Source organism: Drosophila kikkawai, chromosome 3R, assembly GCF_030179895.1.
Source record: "Drosophila kikkawai strain 14028-0561.14 chromosome 3R, DkikHiC1v2, whole genome shotgun sequence".
Classification (NCBI taxonomy): Eukaryota; Metazoa; Arthropoda; class Insecta; order Diptera; family Drosophilidae; genus Drosophila; species Drosophila kikkawai.
Window position 1 is genome coordinate 34,939,761 of NC_091731.1, and position 23,754 is coordinate 34,963,514.

General features: G+C 44.8%; 9 protein-coding genes across 20 annotated transcripts; 4 read left to right on the top strand and 5 right to left on the bottom strand.

Moving 5' to 3' along the window:
* Positions 1–2: 2 nt before the first annotated feature.
* On the bottom strand, positions 3–10,536 carry LOC108072077 (facilitated trehalose transporter Tret1). 8 transcript variants are annotated; one of them, XM_017163082.2, is made up of 8 exons: positions 7,784–7,905; positions 5,784–6,037; positions 5,513–5,649; positions 4,879–4,995; positions 4,729–4,814; positions 4,299–4,415; positions 463–1,833; positions 3–395 (listed from the first exon to the last, which is right to left on the bottom strand). In XM_017163082.2, exons 2-8 carry the CDS (start codon positions 5,831–5,833, stop codon positions 120–122), a joined length of 2,154 nt encoding a protein of 717 aa, XP_017018571.1. In that variant the 5' UTR covers positions 5,834–6,037; positions 7,784–7,905; the 3' UTR covers positions 3–119. The 8 variants fall into 8 exon arrangements, with proteins under 8 accessions (XP_017018571.1, XP_017018574.1, XP_017018572.1 ...); XM_017163085.2 differs by having other exon boundaries at positions 5,784–5,943; positions 7,784–7,899; XM_017163083.2 differs by having other exon boundaries at positions 7,708–7,899.
* Positions 2,457–3,480, bottom strand: LOC121501926 (tabinhibitin 3). Of its 2 annotated transcripts, XM_070286941.1 has the most exons (4): positions 3,357–3,480; positions 3,221–3,289; positions 2,887–3,125; positions 2,457–2,814 (listed from the first exon to the last, which is right to left on the bottom strand). In XM_070286941.1, exons 1-4 carry the CDS (start codon positions 3,477–3,479, stop codon positions 2,520–2,522), a joined length of 726 nt encoding a protein of 241 aa, XP_070143042.1. In that variant the 5' UTR covers position 3,480; the 3' UTR covers positions 2,457–2,519. The 2 variants fall into 2 exon arrangements, with proteins under 2 accessions (XP_070143042.1, XP_041630484.2); XM_041774550.2 differs by having other exon boundaries at positions 2,472–3,125.
* LOC108072080 (MYG1 protein C27H6.8) lies at positions 8,114–12,194 on the top strand. Of its 2 annotated transcripts, none has more exons than XM_041774549.2 (3): positions 8,114–8,351; positions 10,979–11,288; positions 11,351–12,194. In XM_041774549.2, exons 1-3 carry the CDS (start codon positions 8,273–8,275, stop codon positions 12,090–12,092), a joined length of 1,131 nt encoding a protein of 376 aa, XP_041630483.2. In that variant the 5' UTR covers positions 8,114–8,272; the 3' UTR covers positions 12,093–12,194. The 2 variants fall into 2 exon arrangements, with proteins under 2 accessions (XP_041630483.2, XP_017018580.1); XM_017163091.3 differs by lacking the exon at positions 8,114–8,351 and adding an exon at positions 10,791–10,923.
* An 8-nt stretch (positions 12,195–12,202) lies between these two features.
* Positions 12,203–12,910, bottom strand: Prosbeta3 (proteasome subunit beta type-3). Its single transcript, XM_017163093.3, has one exon. It carries the CDS (start codon positions 12,908–12,910, stop codon positions 12,293–12,295), a length of 618 nt encoding a protein of 205 aa, XP_017018582.1. The 3' UTR covers positions 12,203–12,292.
* A 252-nt stretch (positions 12,911–13,162) lies between these two features.
* On the top strand, positions 13,163–14,902 carry Iru (E3 ubiquitin-protein ligase Iruka). The gene has a single exon (XM_017163090.3). The coding sequence runs from the start codon at positions 13,524–13,526 to the stop codon at positions 14,685–14,687; it is 1,164 nt and encodes a 387-aa protein (XP_017018579.1). The 5' UTR covers positions 13,163–13,523; the 3' UTR covers positions 14,688–14,902.
* Positions 14,903–15,274: 372 nt separating this feature from the next.
* Positions 15,275–17,171, top strand: LOC108072136 (uncharacterized). The gene is made up of 3 exons (XM_017163175.3): positions 15,275–15,498; positions 15,567–15,758; positions 15,814–17,171. Exons 1-3 carry the CDS (start codon positions 15,454–15,456, stop codon positions 16,849–16,851), a joined length of 1,275 nt encoding a protein of 424 aa, XP_017018664.1. The 5' UTR covers positions 15,275–15,453; the 3' UTR covers positions 16,852–17,171.
* On the bottom strand, positions 17,038–21,375 carry Kcmf1 (Potassium channel modulatory factor 1). Of its 3 annotated transcripts, none has more exons than XM_017163173.3 (7): positions 21,237–21,375; positions 19,990–20,175; positions 19,501–19,925; positions 18,827–19,087; positions 18,469–18,732; positions 18,157–18,398; positions 17,038–18,094 (listed from the first exon to the last, which is right to left on the bottom strand). In XM_017163173.3, exons 2-7 carry the CDS (start codon positions 20,003–20,005, stop codon positions 17,494–17,496), a joined length of 1,809 nt encoding a protein of 602 aa, XP_017018662.1. In that variant the 5' UTR covers positions 20,006–20,175; positions 21,237–21,375; the 3' UTR covers positions 17,038–17,493. The 3 variants fall into 3 exon arrangements, with proteins under 3 accessions (XP_017018662.1, XP_070143041.1, XP_017018663.1); XM_070286940.1 differs by lacking the exon at positions 21,237–21,375 and adding an exon at positions 20,712–20,728; XM_017163174.1 differs by lacking the exon at positions 21,237–21,375 and adding an exon at positions 20,543–20,700.
* Positions 21,376–21,461: 86 nt separating this feature from the next.
* Positions 21,462–21,848, bottom strand: Sf3b5 (splicing factor 3b subunit 5). Its single transcript, XM_017163176.3, has one exon. The coding sequence runs from the start codon at positions 21,740–21,742 to the stop codon at positions 21,485–21,487; it is 258 nt and encodes an 85-aa protein (XP_017018665.1). The 5' UTR covers positions 21,743–21,848; the 3' UTR covers positions 21,462–21,484.
* Positions 21,849–22,047: 199 nt separating this feature from the next.
* Positions 22,048–23,667, top strand: LOC108072134 (abasic site processing protein HMCES). The gene is made up of 3 exons (XM_017163172.3): positions 22,048–22,188; positions 22,238–22,937; positions 22,994–23,667. The coding sequence occupies exons 1-3, from the start codon at positions 22,169–22,171 to the stop codon at positions 23,411–23,413; spliced, it is 1,140 nt and encodes a 379-aa protein (XP_017018661.1). The 5' UTR covers positions 22,048–22,168; the 3' UTR covers positions 23,414–23,667.
* Positions 23,668–23,754: the final 87 nt, after the last annotated feature.

Below are 23,754 nucleotides of genomic sequence, written 5' to 3' on the forward strand. Positions count from 1 at the left end.
CATTTAATGGATTTGTAAGTCTAGATAGTTAAGTTTATTTCTCAGAAATATCACTGGGATGTTAAGCACGTATAACGGATGTTTGACACAGAATGATGACACAGTCCAGCTAAAGATGCTCACAGATGAGTGGTGTTGCTCTCCTCAAAGGCCGGATTGCTCATACCGACTCCCGCTGTCCTTCCATTCGGTGGCCGTGGCGCAAAGTCGCTTTGCTGCAAATGTATGATCTTGGCCTGCTGCTGTGAGGTGATGGGCACATGGAAGCTTTGCATGCCATCCACATTGATGGCATTGCCAGGATATTGCGCCTCATCCTTGACGGGCAATTTATTGCTGGGCTGCTTGCGCAAAAGATTCATGTCGGATTTCTTGGAGAAGTGTGCCTCAATTTCCTAAAAGAACAAAAGAAAATAAATTTAATTTTATATTCAATTTTCATCAAGTTCTAATCATACTTACACCCAGAGTGCGTCCCTCCGTTTCCGGCAGGGTGAAGTAGAGGACAATGGTTCCTACAAAAGCCACGGATGCGTAGAAGGCAAAAGTTCCGGGCAGAGTCAGTGCACTCAGCATCAACAGGAAGAGCTTGTTGGCCAGAAAGCCGAATATATAACCCACTCCTCCGGCAAAGCCAGAGGCAGTGTTTCGTATCTCCGCCGGAAAGACCTCGCCAATCAATATCCAGGGCAACATTCGTATGCCCAAATGAGAGAAGAAGGCGGAAAGCAGCAGGAGGATGAGTGGCACCCAAACTAGATAGTTGTGCTCCTGCTTCGGCACCACCAAGAGGATGTCCTCCGCAATCGGAGGCTTTGCTGTGGTTGATGCTACTGGTGCTGCTGATGAACTGGTCGCCGCACTGCTACTGGACTCTGGCCACATGGTGGTATCCACGGGTGTTTCGGTGGTCATTGCCTCATCCACTTCCCTTCTACTGCGATTATAGGGTTCCAATGGGAACATTGTAGTTGTCTCCAAATCAGGAAATTGTGTAGTAAACTGATCCGCTTCCTGTCTTATGGCCTTCTGTTCTGTCTCAAAGATCTTCGAGATATTCGCCTGTGAGAGAATCGCCTCGTGGGGAACCAGAGATGAGGCATTGACCACCACATTGTTGACCGTAAACCCAGGAACTTCATTCAGAAAATGAGCATAGGTGGCTGTGCCGAAGAAGCACAGGCCAGTGCCCACCGTGGAAACCAAAACCAAGGGTCTTTTGCCCGTGAAATGAATGAGTATCACACCCAATATGGTGGCCAGCATCTCGGCGACTCCCAGCAGAATGGTGGCGTGGTACTTGTTCATCGGAGCCTTGAGAGTGTGGAATATCTGCACAGCATAAGTTTGCAGCGGCGTCTTGCCGGAAAAGTGGCCAGTGAAGAAGGTGAAGGAGACCAGGAGGAAGGGCACCAGAAAGCTACGTTTGCGCCACATCCTCAGGCGTTGACTCAACGTTCTCCGTTGACCCGGCAGAGGGATTCCGTCCGCCGTCAGTTCGATGGCCTTTTGGGTGATCAGTTCATCGTAGAGCTGATTGAACTCTGCTTCGATCTTGTGCTCCGGCACCCAGCCGCGCAGCCATTGCAGTGACTTGACCGCCTCCCGGAAACGCTGCTCTCGTATCAGCCAGACCGGACTCTCCGGCACAAAGCACAGCATCACGATGGTGATAACCGGAAAGGCCGAACTCACGGCCGCCACACTTCGCCAATCCATTAGGGAGCCCAGAATGAATTGGATAAAGACACCGGTGATGACGCAGGTGGTTCCAAGAGCGGACAGAATGCCGCGATACTTGGGCTCTGTGATTTCAGCCACATAGGTAAGCACCTGAAGAATAGCAAGAGTAGTGGTTAGTAGATGTTGGCAATTAACCCTACACAGGCACCTTTTTCTCTTCAATTAAAAAACTATTTTAATTAATAATTTCAATATAAAACCTTGAGAAGTTGAAGAAGTTTGTAGCCCACTAAAATATGGGATTATATTGGTTTATAGTTTAAATTTTAGATCGACCTTCCTAAACTCCTCAAAACCCGAAGGGGTTAATAATATGTACCTACCTAAACTACCAACAACTTGTGGCTACTTCAAGTGACAAGCGGCAGCTTCAACTCTCAAGGAGTTGGCCAAGGCCAAAACAACAACTTTACTTGAACGCAAACTGGCAATGTGGTATAAGCCATTGTTGCAAAAAGGAATTTGTGGGTCAGCAGTGGAGCGATCGTGAGGGGTAATCAGCAATTGACATAAAACCACTCGCATTGAATCTACAATCGTTGAGTTAATGGTCATATGTTCATATGTGATGACCTTCTCAGATCGTATTGATAGAATTTAAGCACAAGAGAAGATGAGAAACCTGGAACTTAGCTTGAGTAAGTAATAAAGTTGCCAGTTTTCATGTATTAGGAAGAACGTCAAATACGTTGCAATAAATAGATCTTTGTGAATAAGTTAAAATTGAATCTTATTAGCTTTTTCACCCTCATCTATTTTTATTTTATTTATTTGTATTATTTATTATTATTTTCTGCTAGGAGGCTCCTGCCATGTTCTATTTGTGGTACATCAAATTTGCGGTTTTCGTTTTGTTTTAACTTGTAGAGCCCCTGGCCCTTCTTGAGCCTTGCGTTAAACAGGCAGGTGATAAAGCGCTTTTTACTGGTGTTGAGCATTCCGCAGCCAAACGACGTGACCTTCCAGTTAATCATGTTGGCGAAGGCAATAAATTGAGGATCCAGCTCGCTCAAGTCCGGAAAGCTAGAAACATCGCTGGGTTTCATCTTGGACGCTTGCTCAAACCAACTCCTTAAGAAGCCAACCATGTTCAAATTGAGATATGTGCTCCGGTTTCGAAAGTCGGAGGCTTCGCCCACTTGCCTGTAGCGCATCGTGTTCGCACAAAGACCGACGGGATAATCGTTACACTGATTGGTAACCCTCATTGCCATGGTGGCCAGTTCATTGTCCCACGCTACCCTAGGCATAGGGTAACCTTCCGGCAGCTGGGTTTTTCCGTTCGTCACCTGATCCCGAAGGCTGTTGAGAGTCGTCACGATCTTCTTTGTACATAATCTACTATCCACACCATCGTGGTGGGGGCCACATTTGGCACTCCACTAAAAAATAGTGGATCAGATTTTATATTGGATTTTTTATAAAATATTGAAGAAATTTTACAAGAATCGTTAGTTTGATTCAAAAATTTACTCACAAATTGTTTGCTACAGGTGATGTGCTCTTGATTCGCAGGGCAAAGATTTGCTTTGCAGTAATCTTTCGGCTTGCAAATGTAATATTTAATTTTAAATAAATATTAAGTATTTAGAGAGCTGTTATGAAAGTCACACCTTGACGGGATTAGGATAACTCTTTTTCTGTTGGTATTTTGGCCATCGAGTTCGATAGATGATCTTATCAAACCCCATTTCACAAAAATGTGGTAAAAACAGTAATATCCACAAATGTTGCATATTTTCTAATGGTAATTAAGAGAAAATTCAATGCATTATATACGAATTGAAAACTTTATGGAACTCTGACTGTGTAATGGCAATTTATATGCTTTAATTAGCCAAAGCAATCATAATTGAAGACGGTTTTGATATTTCTATTTGTTTTCAACCGTATTTTATTTCGTGCTTAACTAGTTCAAGACCTATCTTAAAGAATCCGATCAAAATTTCAAAATTTAATAGGTAAATCCACAAACTTTGTTATTTTTTAGTCACTTCATTTTAACTGAAAAGTTATTACTCTAAATTTATGACCAGATTATTTATCTAAGTTCCAGAGTGTTCTATTTTCATAACTTATTTTTCTGAAACTCAAACTAAACACGTAAATAGTACATTGTCCCTGTATTCAGTTTAATTTCCTTTATTTTTTCTCCTTTTTTTAAAGACAATTACAAAGATCTAACCAGATACAAACCCAATTAATGATATTCTTGCTAATAGGTGAGAACTCGGGACTTTTTTCAGTTAGGTGATCACTCGTTTTTATTACTTCAGTATTTTGCTGGATAATCTTTTTATTGTTGTATTTTTCCCGGATATTTTGTTGGCATAATTTCGCGACTTCAACAGCTTAGCTTTGAGAAATTTGCCAAACTGTGGGGAGAACATGAAAAGTCCCCATTTCTAACGAATTATGGAAATTAAAAGATAAACAAAAGAAGCAACGGGAGAATGGATTTTAAGCTAGCAAATTACAGGTGCCAAGTGTTGGGTTAGATAAAGGGTTGACTATATTTCAGAGCTATTAATCAGCGTGGCTTGGGATTCACTTACCGGCGCCTCCATTAATCCACCACCAAGTCCAGCCAAGCACAAAGCCGCATACAGGTGTTCCGTGCGCGTGGAGAAGTGAAACATAAGCCAGGCGGCCAGTATTGGAAGATTGACAAACTGGAGGATACAGAGAGGTGGGAGAGAGAGCAGAGTTTGGATCAGCACCATCGGATAAGCATAATTGCATAACCATAACCCTCCCACAAAGTCACGCAGTGCTCGTTTCCAGCTCAGTGTGTCAGTGTTCCAAGTAATCGGAGGAGCGCCTGATGAGCCGCAGATGATTGCGGCTAAGTGGCCTCATGATGATCATTTCAGGTGTGTGCCAAAAAAAATTACACCTTTAGATACGGTGGTAATTGCTCAATTTTTGTTTGCTCTGAGTGATGCCCTTTGCTCCTACCATTTTATATATATTTTGTTAACCCACCTGCATGGCTCTTCGCTTGCCCAAGGGCTGAGTGAGTAGGCCGGAGAACAGACAACCCAGAGGTACACAAATTAGGTTAATTGAACCTAGAGGTAAGGAAATGCATTATTTATAAATTATATTTAGGATTTTTTAGTTGTGGAAACTTACTAAACCAAGAGATCTCATCCTTGTTGAGGACTATGTCGCCACTGGTCTCACTGCGTCCCTCGCCGCCCTGAATGGCGGGAATCACAATTGTAGGGAAACCTAAGGTCATGCCATATCCTAGACAAATCAAAAAGATTAGTTAATCTAGTTAATAGGTACTAAGAAAGAGAAATTAAATGTTGTTTTTTTAAGGGTAATGAAGTCTTAAATCACAGTTCTAATTCCCAAATAATTCACAACAAAACAAAACAAGTTATATAGTATCCTACAACTCTCTAAAAACACGTTTCAAATTATAAACTGGTGCTTGCAATCTTCTAAATCGCACGCAATAAATTATTGGGTTAATTAACTAATGTGTATAATATTTCTTAAATTCTGTTCTGTTCTGGTGTTGATTTTGCTTTAAAATTAAAAAATTAGATGTCACCTAGGATGAGGATTATAAAAAACAATTTCTTTAAAAGTAATAAATAAAAAATGACTTATTAACTAACTGGCTTTAATAATGATTAATATTTAAAAATGATGAATATTAGGTATTTTAAAATTTAAAAATCAATCATTTCCTGACTTCATTTCCCCTGTAAAAAAAAAATAAAATGTAACTGGAAAACGTTTTGTTGTTATTTACCGAATAGCAATATGTTCTTAATACTAACAGCTATGAACTGTGGGAGGGCGCGTCGAAAGTTACTGACTTCCACATCGTTGGATGCAGTGCGTCCGCCGCTGCCATTATGCATGAACAATGGCCGATCGTTCAGCGCGCTGCAACGGAAATGGAAAACAAAATTGTATTTGCGTTTGGCATTCGATTAATTTTAGTTAACAATTAAGCTATTGTCTGTAATAAGTGGGAAAAAGTGCAGGCAGCAGAGTTAGTTTTTGTTTAGTTACTTTACCCATTTTTCTCAGCTGTGGCGGCAGCTGTGGCAGCCTTGCCATTGGACATCGCGGCGTATACTTGATGGGCGGCGTATACGTAATGCGCCCTTCTGTTTGCCTAAGTTTGTGTTTGATTTTGTTATTGTTTTTAAGTCTCGGGGTTTTGGATGATTTTGCCTGCGTATTGGTTTTCACTCAGTTAAACATCATTTGGCGAGTATTATTGATCATTATCGTTACTTATCGACACCGAGTGCTAAGTGGCAAAAACCTTTCGAAATCACAGACACACACACACAAAAAAACGAAGAAAATACATTATAATTGGACATTAATAGCTCTTCTTGTTTGGCTGCTTTCTTTCTTAGGCTTTCGGCTCGTTTATTATGCGATTGGGAGTGCTGAAGTTTTTGACACAATTAAAATATTACGTGTTTATATGTGAAAATAATTTCTTTTTGAACTCTAAAAGAGCTTTTTAATTGAAATTATTGGAATTGTGTCGAAATAAATTTAATTAGGTGCCTAAAAATACAAAAATCTATACAAAGCGATTATTTAGTTTATTTAAAAACTATTAAAACGGCTTTCTATATAAAATAACACCTCTACTGGAAATTATTTAGTTTTTATTCAAACTGATGGTCTATAGTTTTGCATTTTTGCACAGTCTCACGTGGTAAGCTTTGGGTGAAATCTTTCAACACACATTAAAATACAAATACAAATTAAAAAGAAGATTTATGAATGCATTTTATGCATATGAGCAAAGTAAGCCAACACATTTCGAGGCTGTCAAAAAAAAAAAAAAATAAAGAGAAAAAGAAAAGGAAAAGCCTTGAGCTGGGAAACCAGTTCACCGCAAGGTGCATAGGGTTAGGCGATGGAGTGGAATGGTACGATATCTATGAGATGCGTAATAAATTGCCTTGCGGTCACGGGATCCATAAACTGGTTTAAACTGATTTTCACGATGAACCCAAAAATCCAAACCCAAACCGAAAACGCAAGACAAGCGATCCCAGCGGGCGCACCTCAACTGAAACTGGCTAAGTGGATTCCTGGTGGTTCCATCATTTCGAGAATTTTGGCACGTATTTTCACCTTTTTTTTCTCGGTTGTTTAAATAAGTTTACTCTGATAGCTGTATTTACTGGGCCATAAAGAAGACACATTTAAATTTCCTTAACTCAATTTAAAAAAAAGTGAGAGAAAATTGTAATTTTTTGATTTATTGTAATATTTATTTTCTCCTTGATTAACGAGTTTCTTTAACTTTGTTGTTCTACATTTTGTGGAGATTGTCTATGCTTGGTAACGTTCCCTCTTTTAAATTAATGCAAAGCCTTTATTAAATATGATTTTATTAACATTAATTTATTTATAAATGGATTTAGTTACGGTTTTCTATTAATCCAACTGTGTAACGTTAATCCTGAAAACCATTACGTTCCGAGAACTCATTTTAAAATATTTTTTAAATTTTATATTCGATGGAACTGCCAGTCTAATTCATTTTAAAAATGTAAATACGAGTTTTATAACTTCCAATTAAAAGATTTGTCAGCTGTGGTTCGAGTTATGGAAGTTTAACTGTGTTTATAACTTATGAACTCGCGTATCGTACTTGTAAATGATTTTGTTTTACTTTTTTGTTTTTAATCAAACTGAGATATCTTGGTTGCTTAAAGGTTGCACCATGCACACACTGCCTGAAACGGGCTCATGAAAGCCAATATGTCTTGGTTTAATGGCCAAGAAAAGGCCAATTCTAGACCCATTTACATATATGGTAAGGGTTACGCCGATGTGCAACCGAGTGGCGTGCCACGGAAAACCCCGTAGTTGAAGTTGAAAACACTGCACTTAATCGATGTCATGTATAATATACGCATATAGGCCGTTTATTAAGGGATTTAAGGCTTAAACGGTTTGTTGAACCTTTGACTTTTATTTTTGGTGAAATTTCAAACAGGTTTCTCCGACTCCTGCCGCCCGCCACAAACTTGTACCGTACCAGAGACGAGGTTCAACTAATATTATGATTAATTTTAAGGGGCTTTTGTATAATTTTCGTATTTTTATTCCGCGACAAGTTAACGCTTTGGGGCAACAAACACCTCAGAGCGTGTCGCGCGGTCAAAACAAACTGAATAACTGAAACCGAAGCCAAAGTTAAGCCCGCGATTCTCTGTCCCGTTACAACAAAAGCGGCTCGGCAAGCTTTCCATTAAGCTTAGCTTACAAATCGGAGAGTAGCAAAAAAAGCAAAAACAACATTAGCAGCAGCGGCAAAAAATTAAACAAAAAGCTTGCCTGGCATTTGTGTCAATTGGAATGTAGGAAATTTGGTAACCAAAAAACAAAGCAAAACCCCCCTAAAAGATATTCATTGAGCGAGAGAACAATTGTACGGATGACAAACCAGTTTACTTGTTTATTTAACTCATAAATACTAAGCCCCTACTATAGTCTCTAGCCAGAGCTATATTCTTGCTGGATCTTTATGAATCTCGCTATATGTGTCGCCATAGCACCTCGAGCATTCCTCCAGATTCAGGTTCCGCGCACAGAACGAACACAACGTAAGTATTTGATTAAAATGCAAGTAGGAAAAGGTAAATTCTCGTAATAGCCAAGTGACAGTTGCATAAACCCGTCACACATGAATAGAACGGAACGCAAAGCGTGTCCCCAGTCCCTTTGATATGTGAAATACTACTAAAAAGCTACTTAAGTTCACTTAAACTCGAATAAATAGCACTTGACATTTCCTCAAAGTGGGTGTATTCTATTTCAGGTTAACAGAAACTCATCGTTCATTTTAATAATTTATAATATTTGTAAGTGTATTTTAAAATAATAATACTTTAGCATAAGACAAAATAAACCGAGCAAGCAATTAGTACATCAAAGTTTGTATACCCTTGCAGGTAACAATCAAAAAATGTTTCATAACTAAGCCAAAAATGCATTAATTTCGATTCGGAAAGCAGTTTTGTGTTAGTTTTTATAAATTTAAAAAAACTGCATACCAAATTTAAAATTTTAAGAAATCAAAATTTTTTGCCATTTTTGCAAATTTTAATGATGTAACCCCTTATCAAATTTCGCAAAAATGGCCAAAAAATCGATTTCTTCCTGGCATATCTAGAAAGATTCCCCTGTTAATGCTGATCAAGAATATATATGGTTTATGGAGTCGGAAATGATTCCTTGACTTAGAAAAATATTATTTTGTATTATAAAATCTGATTTTTTATATTAAAAAACTTCTTGATTTTTTTTAAATTAAAAGTATCATAACTCGGCCAAAAGAACATTAATTTTAAATCGGAAAACTGTTCTGTGCAAGATTTTCTACAGTTAATAAATCTGCATACTTCATTTAAAAATTTTGAAAATTAAATTTTTTATCAAAATCAAAAATTTTAATGATGTAACCCCTTATAAAATTTTGCAAAAATGGCCAAAAAATCGATTTCTTTCTGGCAAGAAAGATTCCCCTGTTGATGCTGATCAAGAATATATATACTTTATAGGGTCGGAAAGGTCTACTTCACTGCGTTGCAAACTTCCGACTGAAATTATAATACCCTGCAAGGGTATAAAAATTAAATTTAACAAAACCATCGTCTCCCGAAATTAATCAATTTACCGTCTGCTCCAGATAATTGGCAGAAACTTCAGTGAGACGCGTTCATAGTCACATGTGGGTGTTATTAGGCAATTTATTTGGGAAAAAACAGCGCTAATTCGAACAAAGATTACCCTCTACAGGGAAGAATAAAATTTTAATAATGATTTATAACTAAAAATTAAAATTAAAAGGGCTCTTTGTACGTTGTACGCTTTTATAATAAATTAATAACTATTTTTGACACGTACAATGGCAAAATTTTAAAAATATCCCAACATACCCTCAAACTTGAAATACCTCGCACTGGGTACTAAAAGGTGCTTTGTTTGCCTGTGTCATTTGCTTATTATTTGTTCATGGGCGTGAAAATATAATTACAAAGGCAATTGTGAAAACAAGCGCAGTTTTCGCTCAGTGGCAATGAACTTCTAACGTAATCGGGGGAAAGATAAGCTAAATGGCTGAAAGAGGCTGGGGTCGGAATCGAGTCCAAATTGCGATAGGAGCGTGTCTGTATCGATCTCGAGCCCGCCATGACGTTGGTGTCGGGATAATTGCACTTTAATGTAGGCTGCGTTTCGCATTTGATTTGGAAAAGTGTTTGGAAACTGGTTTTAAAGCTGTAGCTTCCCTTTTCCAAGCAATTTCCGAGCGCTTCGCATTTTTCCGAAGGTCGTGGGAGGCTGGAAACGAGGAAAATGCCTGTGCAACGATTTAAATTAAATCGTTTTTTTTTTTTTGAGCGCTCTCCGCTCTTACACGTGATCATTGTAGTCAGCGGCTGTGATTTATGGTAGCACACACTCGCACAATAGACGCTGTGACTATTTTTGATTTTAATTGTTGTTCGCCACTTACAATTAACGGAAATGAGAAATTTAAACAGTTTAAGGCATCAGTCGATTATATAAGCCGCCAACACATCACGCACTGGGTCAACAAATGCCATTTTAATCACAAATATTCCGAATCCAATGCACTTGGTAAAACTATCCTCTTACATAGCGGGTACTTGCCGACTTATATTACGGCGCAGGCGAGCTTCTGCCATTATTGTTTAATCCTTGATTTTAATTCGCCTTTTCCACTATCCATGCGTGGGTCTTGAGTTGCAGGAACTAACTGATATTTTCACCCAATGATTTTCTAATGAACAACCCAAAAAAAATCCAAGTGGCTGCCCATAAGTTGTTGTTTAACAAATTAGCAAATTATTGTTAATTTATTGTCCCAACAGGTTCACCCATGCAAACGAGTGGTGAGAGGTAATGAGCTGGCAGTGCTTGGCACAGACTAAGATTTTTTTTTTAAACTATTTTACGGACATGCTTAATTGTAATTAGAGTATTTAATTTAGTTTACAAGATATTAAAATTCCTTCGCTTTTAAAAACCGTTTTCAGTGCTACCACACCTTTTATGTCTACTTTGTGGTCACACTGGTAGGGGCCATTCACGCGGTCTGGCAACGCCAAGTGGTCATACTGTTCCTTATGTTCCGGTTCTTGCCGCGTTTTCGTACGTTTTCATTAAAAACCGATTCTAATTGAAATAACCAATTTGTTTTGATCAGGACAACTTTTTGTAATGACTGGAGGAACCCCACCCAAGCGCTCCCCCTTGTGGATCGGCACCCACAGCGGCACTTTCCACTGCGACGAGGTGGTCGCATGCTTCATGCTGAAGAACCTGCCGGAATACCAAAATGCTGAAATTTTCAGGAGCCGGGACGACAAGGCGCTGCGGGAAAAGTGCGACATCATTGTGGACGTGGGCGGCGAGTATGATCATGCCAAGAAGTGGTACGATCACCACCAGAAAACCTTCACGGAAACCTTCAAGAGTGTTTGTCCCGACGTCAGCGAAGATTTCAATGTAGTCAGGTGAGTTCTGAGGTGTTGTGTGGCACAGAACCTTATCTAACTGTGGCCTTAATCCCTTCCAGGCTGAGCAGCGCTGGCTTGGTCTACAGCCACTACGGCGAACGTGTCATCCAAAGCATCTTGCAGCGAGAGAAGGGTATACAACTGTCGCCGGAGAACCTTAAGCTGGCCTTCATACAGATTTACAGGAATTTCATCAGCGAACTGGATGCCATTGACAACGGAGTACCCATGTTCGAGGGCGGCGAGCCCGTGTACAAAGTTTCCACCCATCTGTCAGCCCGCATTGGCAAGCTGAATCCCTCCTGGCAGGAAACCGGCGTGGACATTGAACAGCGCTTCCAAAAGGCCATGGAAATTGCTGGCCGAGAGTTCGTCGAAAACGTTCTCGAGGTGGCCTGCTCTTGGATTGCGGCCAGGGATCATGTGCGAGCGGCTCTGGAAGAAGCGAAAAACGTGTATCCTACCGGCGAGATTCTCGTACTGAAGACCTTCTGCCCCTGGAAAGCTCATCTGGCCGACCTGGAGAAGGAGTACAATGTGGAGGGAGTGCCCAAGCTGGTCGTATTTAACGACGGCACAAGCTATCGAGTTGCCGGGGTGCCCGTGACCCCCAGCAGCTTTTTGGGCCGCAAGTTCTTGCCCACGCCCTGGCGAGGATTGAGGGATGACGATCTAAGCGAAAAGGCTGGCATCAAAGATCTCGTTTTTGTCCATCACAGCGGTTTTATTGGCGGCGCCAAGACCGAGGAGGCCGCCATGGCGTTGGCCATAAAGTCTATAGAGTGGCCGGAGGAGCAATAACTCAAATTAATTGTAATGTTTTTAACTTTTGCAAGTCGGGGATTAATAAAGAAAGCCTCATTGCTTTATCTGAGAGATGAATGTCTTGGAGATCCAATTGAAGACCATGATTTGGGGTACCTTAACAAATTTTATTTGTATGTTTATATTTTCTGTTTTTCTGTATACAAAATCACCGATCGGAATTCTCGACAACGTCCTTAGTCCATGCGGGTCTTCAGCGAGCGCTCCGTAATCTTATCCTTCTCGATAACGTATACAGTGGCGCCCCAACCGCTCATGGCGTCGCGGTCGAAGGCGTTCATCATGGACTGGGCAATCACCTCGAACAGCTGGTCCGGGTCCAGATCCGGGCGCCACAGGGTCTCGCACATGCCGTACAGCTGCTCCGCACAGGTGCCAGCCACAACGAAGTCATCGGGCTCGTTGGGGCAACCAATCAGATCCATGTTGCAGATGAACGGCTTCAGGGTTTTGGGATCCAGTCCAGCCACCACCGGCTCGATGAAGTACGGGCCGAAGCGGTGCTCGTAGAGGAAACTGGAGAGCATGGCCGAGAAGGGCTTGGGGGCCATCTCGCGGCTCTCGCGTGTCTCGTACAGGTTCTTTCGGAACATCAGGCGATCCCGCACGGTCAGAATGTCTGTCTGCAGGCCAGTGAGGCCCAGGAACATGCGTGGAGCAATGTGGAACACCTTCTTGAAGTCCGTGGAGATGGTCTGCGCCTGGACTCCGAAGCGGTGGTCCGTGGCGATGGCCACGCAGTCCTTGCCGCGCATGGCCACGACGCATCCTCCGTTGTAGGCTAAAATCGACATGGTGACGGTGCTGCTCGCTCAACTCAATTTACTTCGCAGGGGAATCGAAATTTTGCAAAATGCTAAACGCCGCCAGTGAAGATGACTTTTTGTTTCTCAAACCTGCGTTGCCAGACTGCGTGTGGGAAATGGGCTATATATGGCTGGCAAATTGAAGAGATCTGGCAGCGCCTGCTCTTATGGTATATTTTTTACCGATATCATGAAGTTTTTCACAAAAATGTCAGAACGATTGACGTGTTTTGAAAACAATCCAGCAATAACACTTGCTGCGTAAAATTTAGTTTGTAAAAATATCAACTTATTTCCAATAATTTTAAATGTAGCTATCGATAATTTACATAATTTTGGCAACACCTCCGCAGGAAAATACTGACCGAATATTCCAAGCAAAACTGGGCACTTTAAAAAGACATTATTTTTAGAAAAATATAACTCACCGAGTGTTTCCCAAATTCTAACCCAGTGTCCGGCGTGGAGCCCGGCGTACGTACCTTGTCCCCGTGTGTGCAACACAACGCCTGAGGTGACCGGCAGCGACTCCCAGCTTGCACAATCAGATCCAGCCACTTAGGGCACGTCAGGAAGATAAGGACACAGTCAAATCCGCAGGATGGCCGAGGCAATGGTGGTGGAGGACCGGTCCGCGGACCCTAAGCGCTTCTTCTGCCACATGTGTAACGTGGAGATTAACATTCCCAATGCGGACTTCACCTGCCCTCTGTGCGCCAACGGATTCGTGGAAGAGCTGCCGGCTAATGCGCCGGAGATGGCTTCCTCGGCTGCTGCCGTCTCGAGCGGTGGTCGATCGGGCAGCAGCGGCAGTGGCAGTGGATCTTCCGGCTCCCACGACACGCTTAGCCGGGGCAGCTCCTCGGGCGGATCTCAGGTCAATGTGGAGTCGCTCCGAAACGACATTGTGTCGCTGCTGAATATGCGAAATGTGCCGAACCTAGAGATCACCATCGAGCCCAACCGGCGGCACACCAATGTGGTGCATCTCGGCGGATTTGGCGGAGCATCGGGCAGTGGCACTGGCGGCGGCCTGACCGCCGGAGGACGCGTGCGACCGGCCAATCTGGACCGGCTGGACAATGTGCTGTTCGACTTTCTGCAGAGCTTGCCCCTGGCAGGTGCCACTGCGGAAATAGTGACTGGGCCGGGCGGAGGCGTTGGCGGCGGTGGCAACTCGCACATGTTCTTTATGGGCAACCCAGGGGACTATGCATGGGGCCGGGAGGGCCTAGACACAATTGTCACGCAGATGCTTAACCAAATGGAGACCTCGGGACCGCCGCCGTTGTCGGCGCAGCGCATCAACGAGATACCCAACGTGCAGATCAGTGCCGAGGATGTGGAGCGGAAGATCCAGTGCTCCATCTGCTGGGACGACTTCAAGATTGACGAGACGGTTCGCAAGCTGCCCTGCTCGCATTTGTATCACGAGAATTGCATTGTGCCATGGCTGAATCTGCACAGCACCTGTCCGATCTGCCGCAAGTCCCTGGCCGAAGATGGCAGTGATGGCGACGAGGAGTTTGTACTGCTCGACGGCTTCGGTGGGGGCGAGAACGGAGCGGAGGGTAACAGTGCCACAAGGAGCTCGTCTAGTAGCGTCATAGGAACGGGCAATCCGGCGACGGCCAACAACAGCAGCACCGCTACCAGTCAGACTGCGGCGGACAGAGCACGAGCACGACCAGAGGCCGCCTCCAATCCCGCCCAGCCACGCAATAACGTATTCACCTTTGACGACGACAACATGTTTCTTGATTAACTGGCGCAGACCTGGGCGCGATGGATCGATGGATTGATATTCAAAATTAAGCCAATTATTGGCAGCGGCTTTAGCAGTTTAGCCCTAATATAACAATTAATCATACATATTTATAATAGTTTTCCTCACGCTTACTTTTGTTGTTGTTCAAAATAACGATTTGTAATAAACAATACGGAATGCACGTAGAATTCCGTTGGCTCTGCAAGAATCAACCTAAAGTTGACTGTTAATTGCTCTATTTTTTTGTATAATTAAAACTCCCTTGACTTGTACTGCGGATGCTACAATATTTATATGATATATATTATATTATGTACCTATAATCGTATTGTACATAGGCAATAGCTTAATAACTTGCGTATACATATAAATATTTAACAAACTTGACAAAGAAACTTGTAATACTGTCGTCTGTGAAATTGAGAAGCATTCTTAAATAAAAATTCACAAGGTAACTTAAAAAAAAAGTTTGAATTTTATTTGAAACATGAAAAATATAGAGTGAGCTTCAATAATATCAGGTTTGTCGTACATTTTTTACTTGAAAAGCAATTTTGAAATCGATAATTCGATTAATCGATTAAAAGGTTTATTTTTCCCTCACCAGACAGCTGGTTTCCGCTAGGTGGCAACGCTGTCAAGGTGTTTAAATTGTTATTTGAACCGGCAGCAACTTTAAGCCCGGCTTAAACGCTTGTGAGACAAGAAATATGATAAAATTTATTTAAAAACAAGAAGACAGGCCGTGGGACATAGTTTAAGCATGAAAACCGAAAGCAATAATGAGTTCGTGGTGCTCACAGAGGTGGTAAGCTCAATTTCTTTAGAGTCAAATTTCCTTCCACCTAAAGCTTGTTTATGTCTTCAAACTCAAAGGTACAAAAGCAATATGTGCTCTATTTGGAGCGCCAGCTGCGGGAGAACGTCTGCGCCTGGGCTGGTCAGTCAAGGAATCGCCACAAGCCCACTGCTTGGGCCTGCATCCCGGAGAGCTTGCAGAAGCTGGAGGCCAAGGCAGTAAAGGCCTGTATGGCTGCTCAGGTCTATCAGAGGGTCATGGTCAAGACGGTGAGTGGATTCCAGGAGGAGTACCGGTAATCCTCATCAGCTTTTAAGTCCACAGATAGCAGCTGTGCGCAGGAGCACGCAGGAGGGGCGCCTGGCCAATGTTCTTTTTGACCAAATGCAGAACCAGTCAACAGCAGCTGGCGGGGATGTGATGCCAGCCAAATCAATGGAGATATCGGTGGATAAAGGCACTCAAACAATATGGAACGACAACCAAAACGGTCACGATTCCAACTTAGAGGATGATAATTGTGAAAGCTACGAATTGAGGCGAAAAATCGATATGTTTCAGGCCAGGCTCCAGGAGTCAGCGGAGGTCAAGGAGCCAATCTGTCGACGCTGCCGCTCTAAGAATGTTGAAAAGAAGAAACAGCCACATCCAGATCAGGGTTCGCCGTTTTCTGAAACCGAAGATGCAGTGGCCCAGGAGCTGGCCATGCTGTTTGGCGATGAGCACACCGACCTGAATGAAATCTTCGGCATTGAACCCTCTGCTGTAAACGACGATCCTCAGATCTCAGCAATCCTTGAGGAAATCGAGAACGCGGAGCTTCCCAGCCCCAGAAAGACTGAAGATCCACCATCGCCCGCCTCTGACCGACAGCAGCACAGCCAGGAGCTGGATCTGCGTCAGAGTCGTTGGCCCTGCGAACTCTACGTCCAAAGGATGAGGCTCAACGCTTGTATGGTCCGTGCCCTGGAAGCGGACTGGCGCTGCGAGGACCGCTTGAGGTATACCTTCCGCGAGCTCTTTGGCGAGGACAGCGACGATGAGTTTGCCACTGAAATCTCCAGCCCCTCTATTGATCTGGCAGATGAAGTGCTGCTGGCCAGTTGTGTATTCCGCATAAGGCCCTGGATAGTGCGGCATTTGATGAGTCCCCTGGAGGAGGGGCTTATTGCCAATCGGTTTCTGTTCAAGAAATTGGCCAAGTTGTTGGCCCACTCCATTGTAATGGTCAATCCGTATTGCTCTGATGTGCAGATTAAGCAGGCTGTGGAGCACTTGTTCTGCTTGCGACCCAGAGGTATACAAAGCGCTTACGATCTGGACAACTTGCCACCGTTGGATGTGGACAAGTTTGAGGTTTAAAGGGTGTTATAGATCTGAATGGTTTTAGTTTAGTTAAGATATTAGCTCGGAGCTCGGAGGTTACCTCAAAACTATCAGTATTTACTTGAAAAATCTCATAAAGGACATATTATTTTGCAAGTTGAGACTCAATCTTAGCTCTATAATGTTTTCCACTCAGCAAAGTCACCCCAAAAGACATTTCAATTTAGTTTTTTGTGGTTTCTTTAAATTATAATTAATTCAATGATTACAATAATTTTTCTTGCTGCACATTCGCTCTTCTCATCCTTTTATAATTATATAAATTTTAATATATTTAATAAACGATACATAATATAGTTGTTTCCTTTTGACGAATTTGCTGCGGCGGACGCCAGCCAGCAACTGCTTAAGACGAATCCGATTCCTCCAGAGCAGCAGCTATCCGGCACGAGACTACGGTTGTTATTTTTACGGCTGTGTTGGTTGTAGTTCCTTCAATTGTGGCTGCTGTTTCTGTTCCTGTATCAGCGTCTGTTTCTGCTGTTTCTGCTTTCGATTGCTGTTGCGGTGTTGCTGGTGGTGATAGATTGGTTGTGGCTGCTGCAGCTACATTGGGGGTGTGGTGTGTGGTTGTTGTTGTTGTTGATGCATCTCTCGCTGTGATCATCATCAGAGGCACTACCTAGTGTCGGGAATTTGATTTGTGTTTGCCGCCGCCGCCGCTGCATTAGCATTCTGTTTGTATTTCTGCTGGGACGCTGCCGGATTGGCCGTGGGCTGCTGCTGCTGTGGCTGCTGCGACGAGCCCGTAGCCATCTCCGCGGGCGGCGGTCGTCCGCCTCGCCTCTCTATAACGCCTCTGTCAGCTGTTGGCTTACTGCCAGCTCCGCTAGCACCCCCTCCGGATCCCGCAGTGGCTCCTGCTCCCGCTACTCCTCCTCCTCCTCCGCCAGCTGTGCCGCTCGTTTGTGTTGTGTTGGCCTTTTTGTTTTTATAACGATACTCGTCGCAAACAAAGTCCTCCGGCGAGGTCTGTTGCATTTGATTCACCTGCCGCACCATCGCCGGCTGTGCCTGCTGCTGCTGTTCCTGTTGCTCCACATCGGCATTGTTGTTTAACAGCGTCTCCGCCTGAGCCTCGGCCTCCGCATCATCCTGCTGCTGCTGCTGTTGCCCCTTATTTACATTATCACTCTTGGCCAGGCTCTCGTCGGAGGCATTCAAGTCCAGCGCCTCAGTGCAGAGCATCGATAGCATCAGCGACTGCACAAACATGGAGCTACATGGAAAAGGATTTGGCATTAGCAGGGTAGCCACTCTCCCGTGGAAACACACACTCACCGATCTGCCCGCTTGCGCTCCACGTTCGCCCATTCGGCCTCGGTTAGGGTGGGCTGCATAAACTGGGCCAGCAAGAGGGACTCACCAGCTGCCGCGCCTCCCTGGCCACCCGTCTGACCACTGGCTCCGGCACCTGCTCCCACACCCACAGCTCCTGGTCCGCCATTGCCGTTGGCCGCTCCACCGCCGACGCCCACACTGATGCCGAGGGCATTGTTGGCGCTGCTGCTGCTGCCGACCGCCTGCAGGATGAGACATTGGAGATTAGTGGACATTTGAATACGGAAAATGCTGGCCAGCGGGATGAACTACTTCTCTGGCATTGAGGCTGTTGGCGGCTAGACTCGACTGAGTCTGCGAATGATTGCTGGCCGATGTCGAGAAGCTCGCTGTCACCGGCCACTCGGTGGTGCGCAGATTGGGCGGAGCTGTGCCTCCGCTGCCGCCGCCGCTGCCGCTTCCAACTGCACCACTGCCTCCACCACCGCTGATCACCTCGGCCATGGCGGCATTCGAGTTCGATGTTGAGACTATGGGATGCCCGCGCCTTGGCAGTCGATCGATTTGGCGCGATGCCTAAAATAATGCAAGAGCGCAAAGGCGAGAGACAACTAAAGTCGCAGTTTCTTTATCCACACACAGAAATAAATATTATGGACGCCACCCTTACCGTCACCTGCTGCCGGTCCAACTGCATCTGCATCTGTAGCTGCTGCAGCTGCGATGTGGGCGGTCCGCCCCTCCGTACGCCGGAGAGCTGCGAGAGCAATTCCGCAATGGGATCCACCGATTCCCGACCCGACGGTGACAGGGCCGACAGACCGCTTGACGAGCTAAAGTGCATATTGGAGCGTCGCGTCCGAGGGCCACCAAGGGTACGTCCAGGGATCCGGCGTACTCCACCGCCGTGACGGATGGCAGAGGGCTCATCGTATTGTCTAAAGGTTAAGGCAACCAAAAATGATTTCTACTGAAAACAGAAATATAGGCTACCTAAAAAGGAGATTTATCTGTGCAAAATCAAAGCTAAAAATAATTTATGAAGCTATAACAAGGCCTTTAGCTGCATCGTAAAGAGCTTAACAGGAAAAATAAGCTAAAATGTAAATAAACTTCATAAAAAAATATAAACACCAAAAATGGCATAGTCTTTAAATTTAAAAGATTAAACGGAAAGTTAAAAATATAAGGGATAAAGTTGTATCCTTTGTGAAGTAAATATTTATAGTAAAACAAACAAAACTAAATGAAGACAAAGGAATCTCTGATACTCCTGTTTCCCTACGATGCAGCTTGGCAGGATAACACTCCTTTGAAAAGTTTGTGGTTTTTTAAAAAGGATATCAAAAAGGAAATCAGCTCGCGCGGCCCCTGCCTGTGCTCCAATGTTAGGTGACCGGCAAAATCATCTGTGACTAGATTCGGCTCGCCGCCCGGCAATCCGGCACAGACGGGACACACCACCTCCAGACTGGTCTCCGTGTGCTCGGCAGAGACGTGCTCCAGTAGAGTGGCATCGCTGAAGCCCATCTTCTTGCAGTAGGGACAGGTGAAGCTCTGCGGCTGATCCGAGGTTAGCATCTCGCCTCCAAAGTACAGCTCGATGTCGGAGCGGGTAAGAATGCACTGCATGGGATGCTCGACCAAGTGGCGTGTCGAGGTGACGCCATCCTCGTAGCAGTCGGCGCACAGGTCGTAGTCATAGCAGATCAGGCACTTGTAGCGCCTGCCGTTGAAGTTGCTCTTGAGACACGAATCGCAGCTGACACCTAGACAAGAGTAGTGGGGGTCAAAGCCGTTGCCCTTCGGCTGTAATGCTCTCCAAGGACTCACCTTCATGTCGACTCATTATTCGGCAGCGGCAGTAAGCTTCGCTTCCACTTCCTGGCGTTCAGGAGACCCTCTCCCGCTGAAGTTGGCGATGGCTAGCTTGCTGCGGTTCGGGTTGCTTGGGATTCTTGTTGTTGTTGTGGTGTCCTTGCGGGCTTCGGTTTCAGAGGATTCTAGGATTCAGCGGAGCTGGAAGGTAGAGAGACAGCAGGCACTCCGTTAGGCAAGGCTACACTTGGGGTGAGGGGCAGAATGGGTATGGGGACGCGGGGGCCTGGCGCGCACTATGCTTTTGTTTTCTCTTTCCTCTGCATTCCTCCTTCGCCACTATTTATTTCTTTGCACCGTGCTTTCTCGTGCCCACGATTACGGTTCTTTCTTTTCGCCGTTCAGTTTGCCTTGCGAATGGCAGGGTGAAGCAAAGGCGCAGAGAGGCACACAAAAACGGGGCTCTCCGCCCCCGCTGCCACCGCACACACCCACGAACTGCAAACTGCGCTGGGGCAACCAGCGAATTATTCAATACAATCGGGAGCGCGAGCCATCGGAAAATTACATTTAACACTTCGCCGCTGGCGGGACGGTGGGGGGTTAATTGCGATTTCGCCCGCCCCCTCGATGCCGCTGCTCAGTAAACATTTATTTTTAACTTTTTGGTTTCGCTTTGCGAAAATTTTCAACGATGTCGTGGGCTTTTCTGCCCCTCACACTCCGTCAAAATATACCTTAAATATACCACGAAAATGAGTAAGAAAGGTGTCGAACTTGGGCGAACTACGCTTTTTGGCCGCACGTCTGGCAACGCCGCCTGCTAGTTTTCCCATTGGCTAGCCACAGTCGCGGACAATCTGATAAGAATGGCCTGAGCGGCGGGAGCTTTGGCAAGAACTTTGCGCAGACGGGGCAGCTGGGAAATAACAGTAGGCATTTTTAGTTTGTCACTATTTATAAGCTTATGCGTCGCCTGCTCTTTGCCTGAGTTTTTGGGCCATTATTCATCAATTTTCGTGCACTCATCTCGCGAACACTGAGGCACTGGTTGCACTGGTGTGTGTACGTGTTCACACACCAATTGGGTTCTACGCAATTGCAAATTGGGATCTTTGTTCGCCGCCGCCGCGTATTTTCGCACACAAGATGCTTCGTTATTGTTGTTGTGGCTGCTGCTGTATTGCACTTTTGTTGTACACCGTTTTCAGGGGTCTTTTCGAGGGGTTTTCGGTATCGCATCTGCGGAAACGACAACGTACTTTGGTTTGGTGCAGCATTGGCTATTTTTCGGTTGCTCTAAAACACTGGCGCACGCGAAAATTAATAATTGAAACGAAAATAAGTTATATCGAAGTGAAAAGCTTTTCCTGACCTGCAGTAGGACCGTGCGCGAGTGGCAGCAAAATACCGAGCTCGTTATACCACAGCCGATATTTTCCTCAGCTAGTGTCCCATCCCTGGAAAATGCATTTATTTTCTTCTACTATTTATTTTAAGTTTTAATTTCTTAATCCTCTAGCTTTTCTGGGGGCGGTCCGCATGGCTGCAGCATGCGCTCCATCAAGTTGAACCGCACCCGCGCCTTCGACTCGTTCTCGGCAATGGCAAAGTAATTGAGGATGTCGTAGTGGCCCATGTAGCTGGCGAGCGAGTCGCGGTGTTGGTTGGTTAGCCACTCGAATTTGGTTGTATCCGCGTGCCCGGTTCCGATGTACTTGCTCTGCAGATGCTCCAGCTGGCTGTGGATGTTGTAGCGTTCGCCCATTTTCTTCTAGTTTTGGAAAATTCAGGAAAACTGAGGGTACGAAAGAGCGTTTAGTTTTCTGTTGTGATTTGCGGCACAGTGTGACCAGGTGTTATCCGTGGCTATTTAATCGAGTACACCAGCATTGTCAGTTTAGCTTATTTCCAGCTAGATTTAACAAATTTGAAAATGGATTTAATAATTTAATCAGTTTAATTTAGTTAAGAAAATAATAATTTTAATTTTCTGGCATTTTTGTGTAACTTGTTTTAAACAATTTGTTTATTAACTTATTTTAGCTTTTCTTTGATCAGAATCTAGCCATTACCCGGCAACTCTGGGCACACTAGATATTCAGCCGGTTTGGAACCACCGAAAGATAGTTTAAAAGTCTGGATTTGAACACTAAAATAAATATACTTCTGCTTTATCTCAACACACCACCCAATGTGCGGCCGCACATGTCTGTAAGGGCTATAATCATGCTAATTGAAACCCTTCTAACCGCTTGTTCAGAACCCTAGATCCGGATCAGGTGATTTGCGCCTGTAAATATCCGAAAAAGACAGTGAAAAAGGAGCAGGATGGTGGAGAGGAGCCCAAAGTCAAGCATGAGGACGAATCGAGCATGGAGACACCCGAGTGGCGGGCGGAGTTCAACCTAGGAAGACGCTACCAGGCCTCGTACAACATCGCTCCCACCGACATCACTCCCGTGATCGTCTCCGCAGCCCATTTCTCCGATGCCGCGGAGCAGAAGTGCGCCCGTGTCGTTATGCCCATGATGTGGGGCATGATTCCCTTCTGGCACCAGGGGGACTATCGGCGGCACGGCCTCACCACCAACAACTGCCGGCTGGAGCACCTGATGGATTCAAAATTGTATCGCGGTCCGTTTAAGCGCGGCCAGCGGTGCGTGGTGATCTGCGAGGGCTTCTACGAGTGGCAGACGGCGGGTCCAGCCAAGAAGCCCTCGGAACGGGAGGCCTACTTGGTCTATGTGCCCCAAGACGGCGATGCTAAGATCTACGACAAGAGCACCTGGTCGCCGGGCGATGTCAAGCTGCTCCGGATGGCCGGGCTCTTTGATGTTTGGGAGGACGAGAGCGGCGACAAGATGTACAGCTACAGTATTATCACCTTCCAGTCCAGCAAGATCATGTCGTGGATGCACTATCGCATGCCTGCAATCCTGGAAACAGAGCAGCAGATGAATGTGAGTCCACTGAAAAATAGAAAGGATTTTGATTCAAACATTTCATTTGCAACTAGGACTGGCTGGACTTTAAGCGAGTAACTGACTCGGAGGCCTTGGCCACCTTGCGTCCGGCTACTTCGCTTAAGTGGCATCGTGTGGCCAAGATGGTGAACAATTCCCGAAACAAGAGCGAGGAGTGCAACAAGCCCATCGAATTGGCCGCCAAGCCCGCAAAGCCGCCCATGAACAAGACGATGATGGCCTGGCTGAATGTGCGCATGAAGCGGGAAGATCAGATCAAGTTGGAGCAGAGCGACCCCAGCGGAGATGAAGAGGATGAAGGGGCGGAAAAGTCGAGTGCCTTAACCAAGCGCAGATCCTCCTCCGATGGCTCAGAGTCCATCGATAGTCCGGCCAAGAGGCCCAGATTCAGGGATTTCAAGAAGGCGGCGGCACTGGGCGACATCAGCGAGGTGAAATCCGCCGAAAGGTAAACCCATTCCACCAGAGATTTATAAGCTTTCATAGTTTTGTAGTATCTTTAATTTATTTTCATTAAAAAACCGAAATATTTGCTCTCAATACCCAAAAGTTGTAAGCATTATCATCATCGATGTTGTTGTTGCGGCTTGGCTTAATTACAAAAATTTGAACTTACGCGACTAAAGATTTAGCCTGAAGTGGAGGCTTAATTAATACTAATTGTATGTTTGAACTTGTAATTAAATGGTTTATATTTGGGGCTTGTGATTTAATTTCTTGAGCGCCACTGTATTTGAGCTTGCAAGTTTTCGTTGTCGCTGCATAAATTGCAATTAAAAACAAAAGGAGAAAA

Excerpts from the sequence above, each read along its gene's own strand:
- Prosbeta3 (XM_017163093.3), bottom strand. The coding sequence starts at position 12,910 with ATGTCGATTTTAGCCTACAACGGAGGATGCGTCGTGGCCATGCGCGGC.
- Iru (XM_017163090.3), top strand. The coding sequence starts at position 13,524 with ATGGCCGAGGCAATGGTGGTGGAGGACCGGTCCGCGGACCCTAAGCGC.
- LOC108072134 (XM_017163172.3), top strand. The coding sequence starts at position 22,169 with ATGTGCGGCCGCACATGTCT. Across the intron at positions 22,189-22,237 it reads ATGTGCGGCCGCACATGTCT|AACCCTAGATCCGGATCAGG; the intron begins GTAAGGGCTATA and ends CCGCTTGTTCAG. Across the intron at positions 22,938-22,993 it reads AAACAGAGCAGCAGATGAAT|GACTGGCTGGACTTTAAGCG; the intron begins GTGAGTCCACTG and ends ATTTGCAACTAG.
- Kcmf1 (XM_017163173.3), bottom strand. Across the intron at positions 18,733-18,826 it reads TGGACCGGCAGCAGGTGACG|GCATCGCGCCAAATCGATCG; the intron begins GTAAGGGTGGCG and ends GCATTATTTTAG. Across the intron at positions 18,399-18,468 it reads ACAGCCTCAATGCCAGAGAA|GCGGTCGGCAGCAGCAGCAG; the intron begins GTAGTTCATCCC and ends CTCATCCTGCAG.
- LOC121501926 (XM_041774550.2), bottom strand. The coding sequence starts at position 3,479 with ATGCAACATTTGTGGATATTACTGTTTTTACCACATTTTTGTGAAATG. Across the intron at positions 3,290-3,356 it reads GTTATCCTAATCCCGTCAAG|CCGAAAGATTACTGCAAAGC; the intron begins GTGTGACTTTCA and ends TACATTTGCAAG. Across the intron at positions 3,126-3,220 it reads TCACCTGTAGCAAACAATTT|TGGAGTGCCAAATGTGGCCC; the intron begins GTGAGTAAATTT and ends ACTATTTTTTAG.
- LOC108072077 (XM_017163086.3), bottom strand. The coding sequence starts at position 10,457 with ATGGCAGAAGCTCGCCTGCGCCGTAATATAAGTCGGCAAGTACCCGCT. Across the intron at positions 5,650-10,407 it reads AGTCGGCAAGTACCCGCTAT|CGCGCTGAACGATCGGCCAT; the intron begins GTAAGAGGATAG and ends TTTCCGTTGCAG. Across the intron at positions 4,815-4,878 it reads GGATGAGATCTCTTGGTTTA|GTTCAATTAACCTAATTTGT; the intron begins GTAAGTTTCCAC and ends CCTTACCTCTAG.
- LOC108072136 (XM_017163175.3), top strand. The coding sequence starts at position 15,454 with ATGAAAACCGAAAGCAATAATGAGTTCGTGGTGCTCACAGAGGTG. Across the intron at positions 15,499-15,566 it reads TCGTGGTGCTCACAGAGGTG|GTACAAAAGCAATATGTGCT; the intron begins GTAAGCTCAATT and ends TCAAACTCAAAG. Across the intron at positions 15,759-15,813 it reads AGAGGGTCATGGTCAAGACG|ATAGCAGCTGTGCGCAGGAG; the intron begins GTGAGTGGATTC and ends TTAAGTCCACAG.
- LOC108072080 (XM_041774549.2), top strand. The coding sequence starts at position 8,273 with ATGAATCTCGCTATATGTGTCGCCATAGCACCTCGAGCATTCCTCCAG. Across the intron at positions 8,352-10,978 it reads GCGCACAGAACGAACACAAC|GACAACTTTTTGTAATGACT; the intron begins GTAAGTATTTGA and ends TGTTTTGATCAG. Across the intron at positions 11,289-11,350 it reads GAAGATTTCAATGTAGTCAG|GCTGAGCAGCGCTGGCTTGG; the intron begins GTGAGTTCTGAG and ends AATCCCTTCCAG.
- Sf3b5 (XM_017163176.3), bottom strand. The coding sequence starts at position 21,742 with ATGGGCGAACGCTACAACATCCACAGCCAGCTGGAGCATCTGCAGAGC.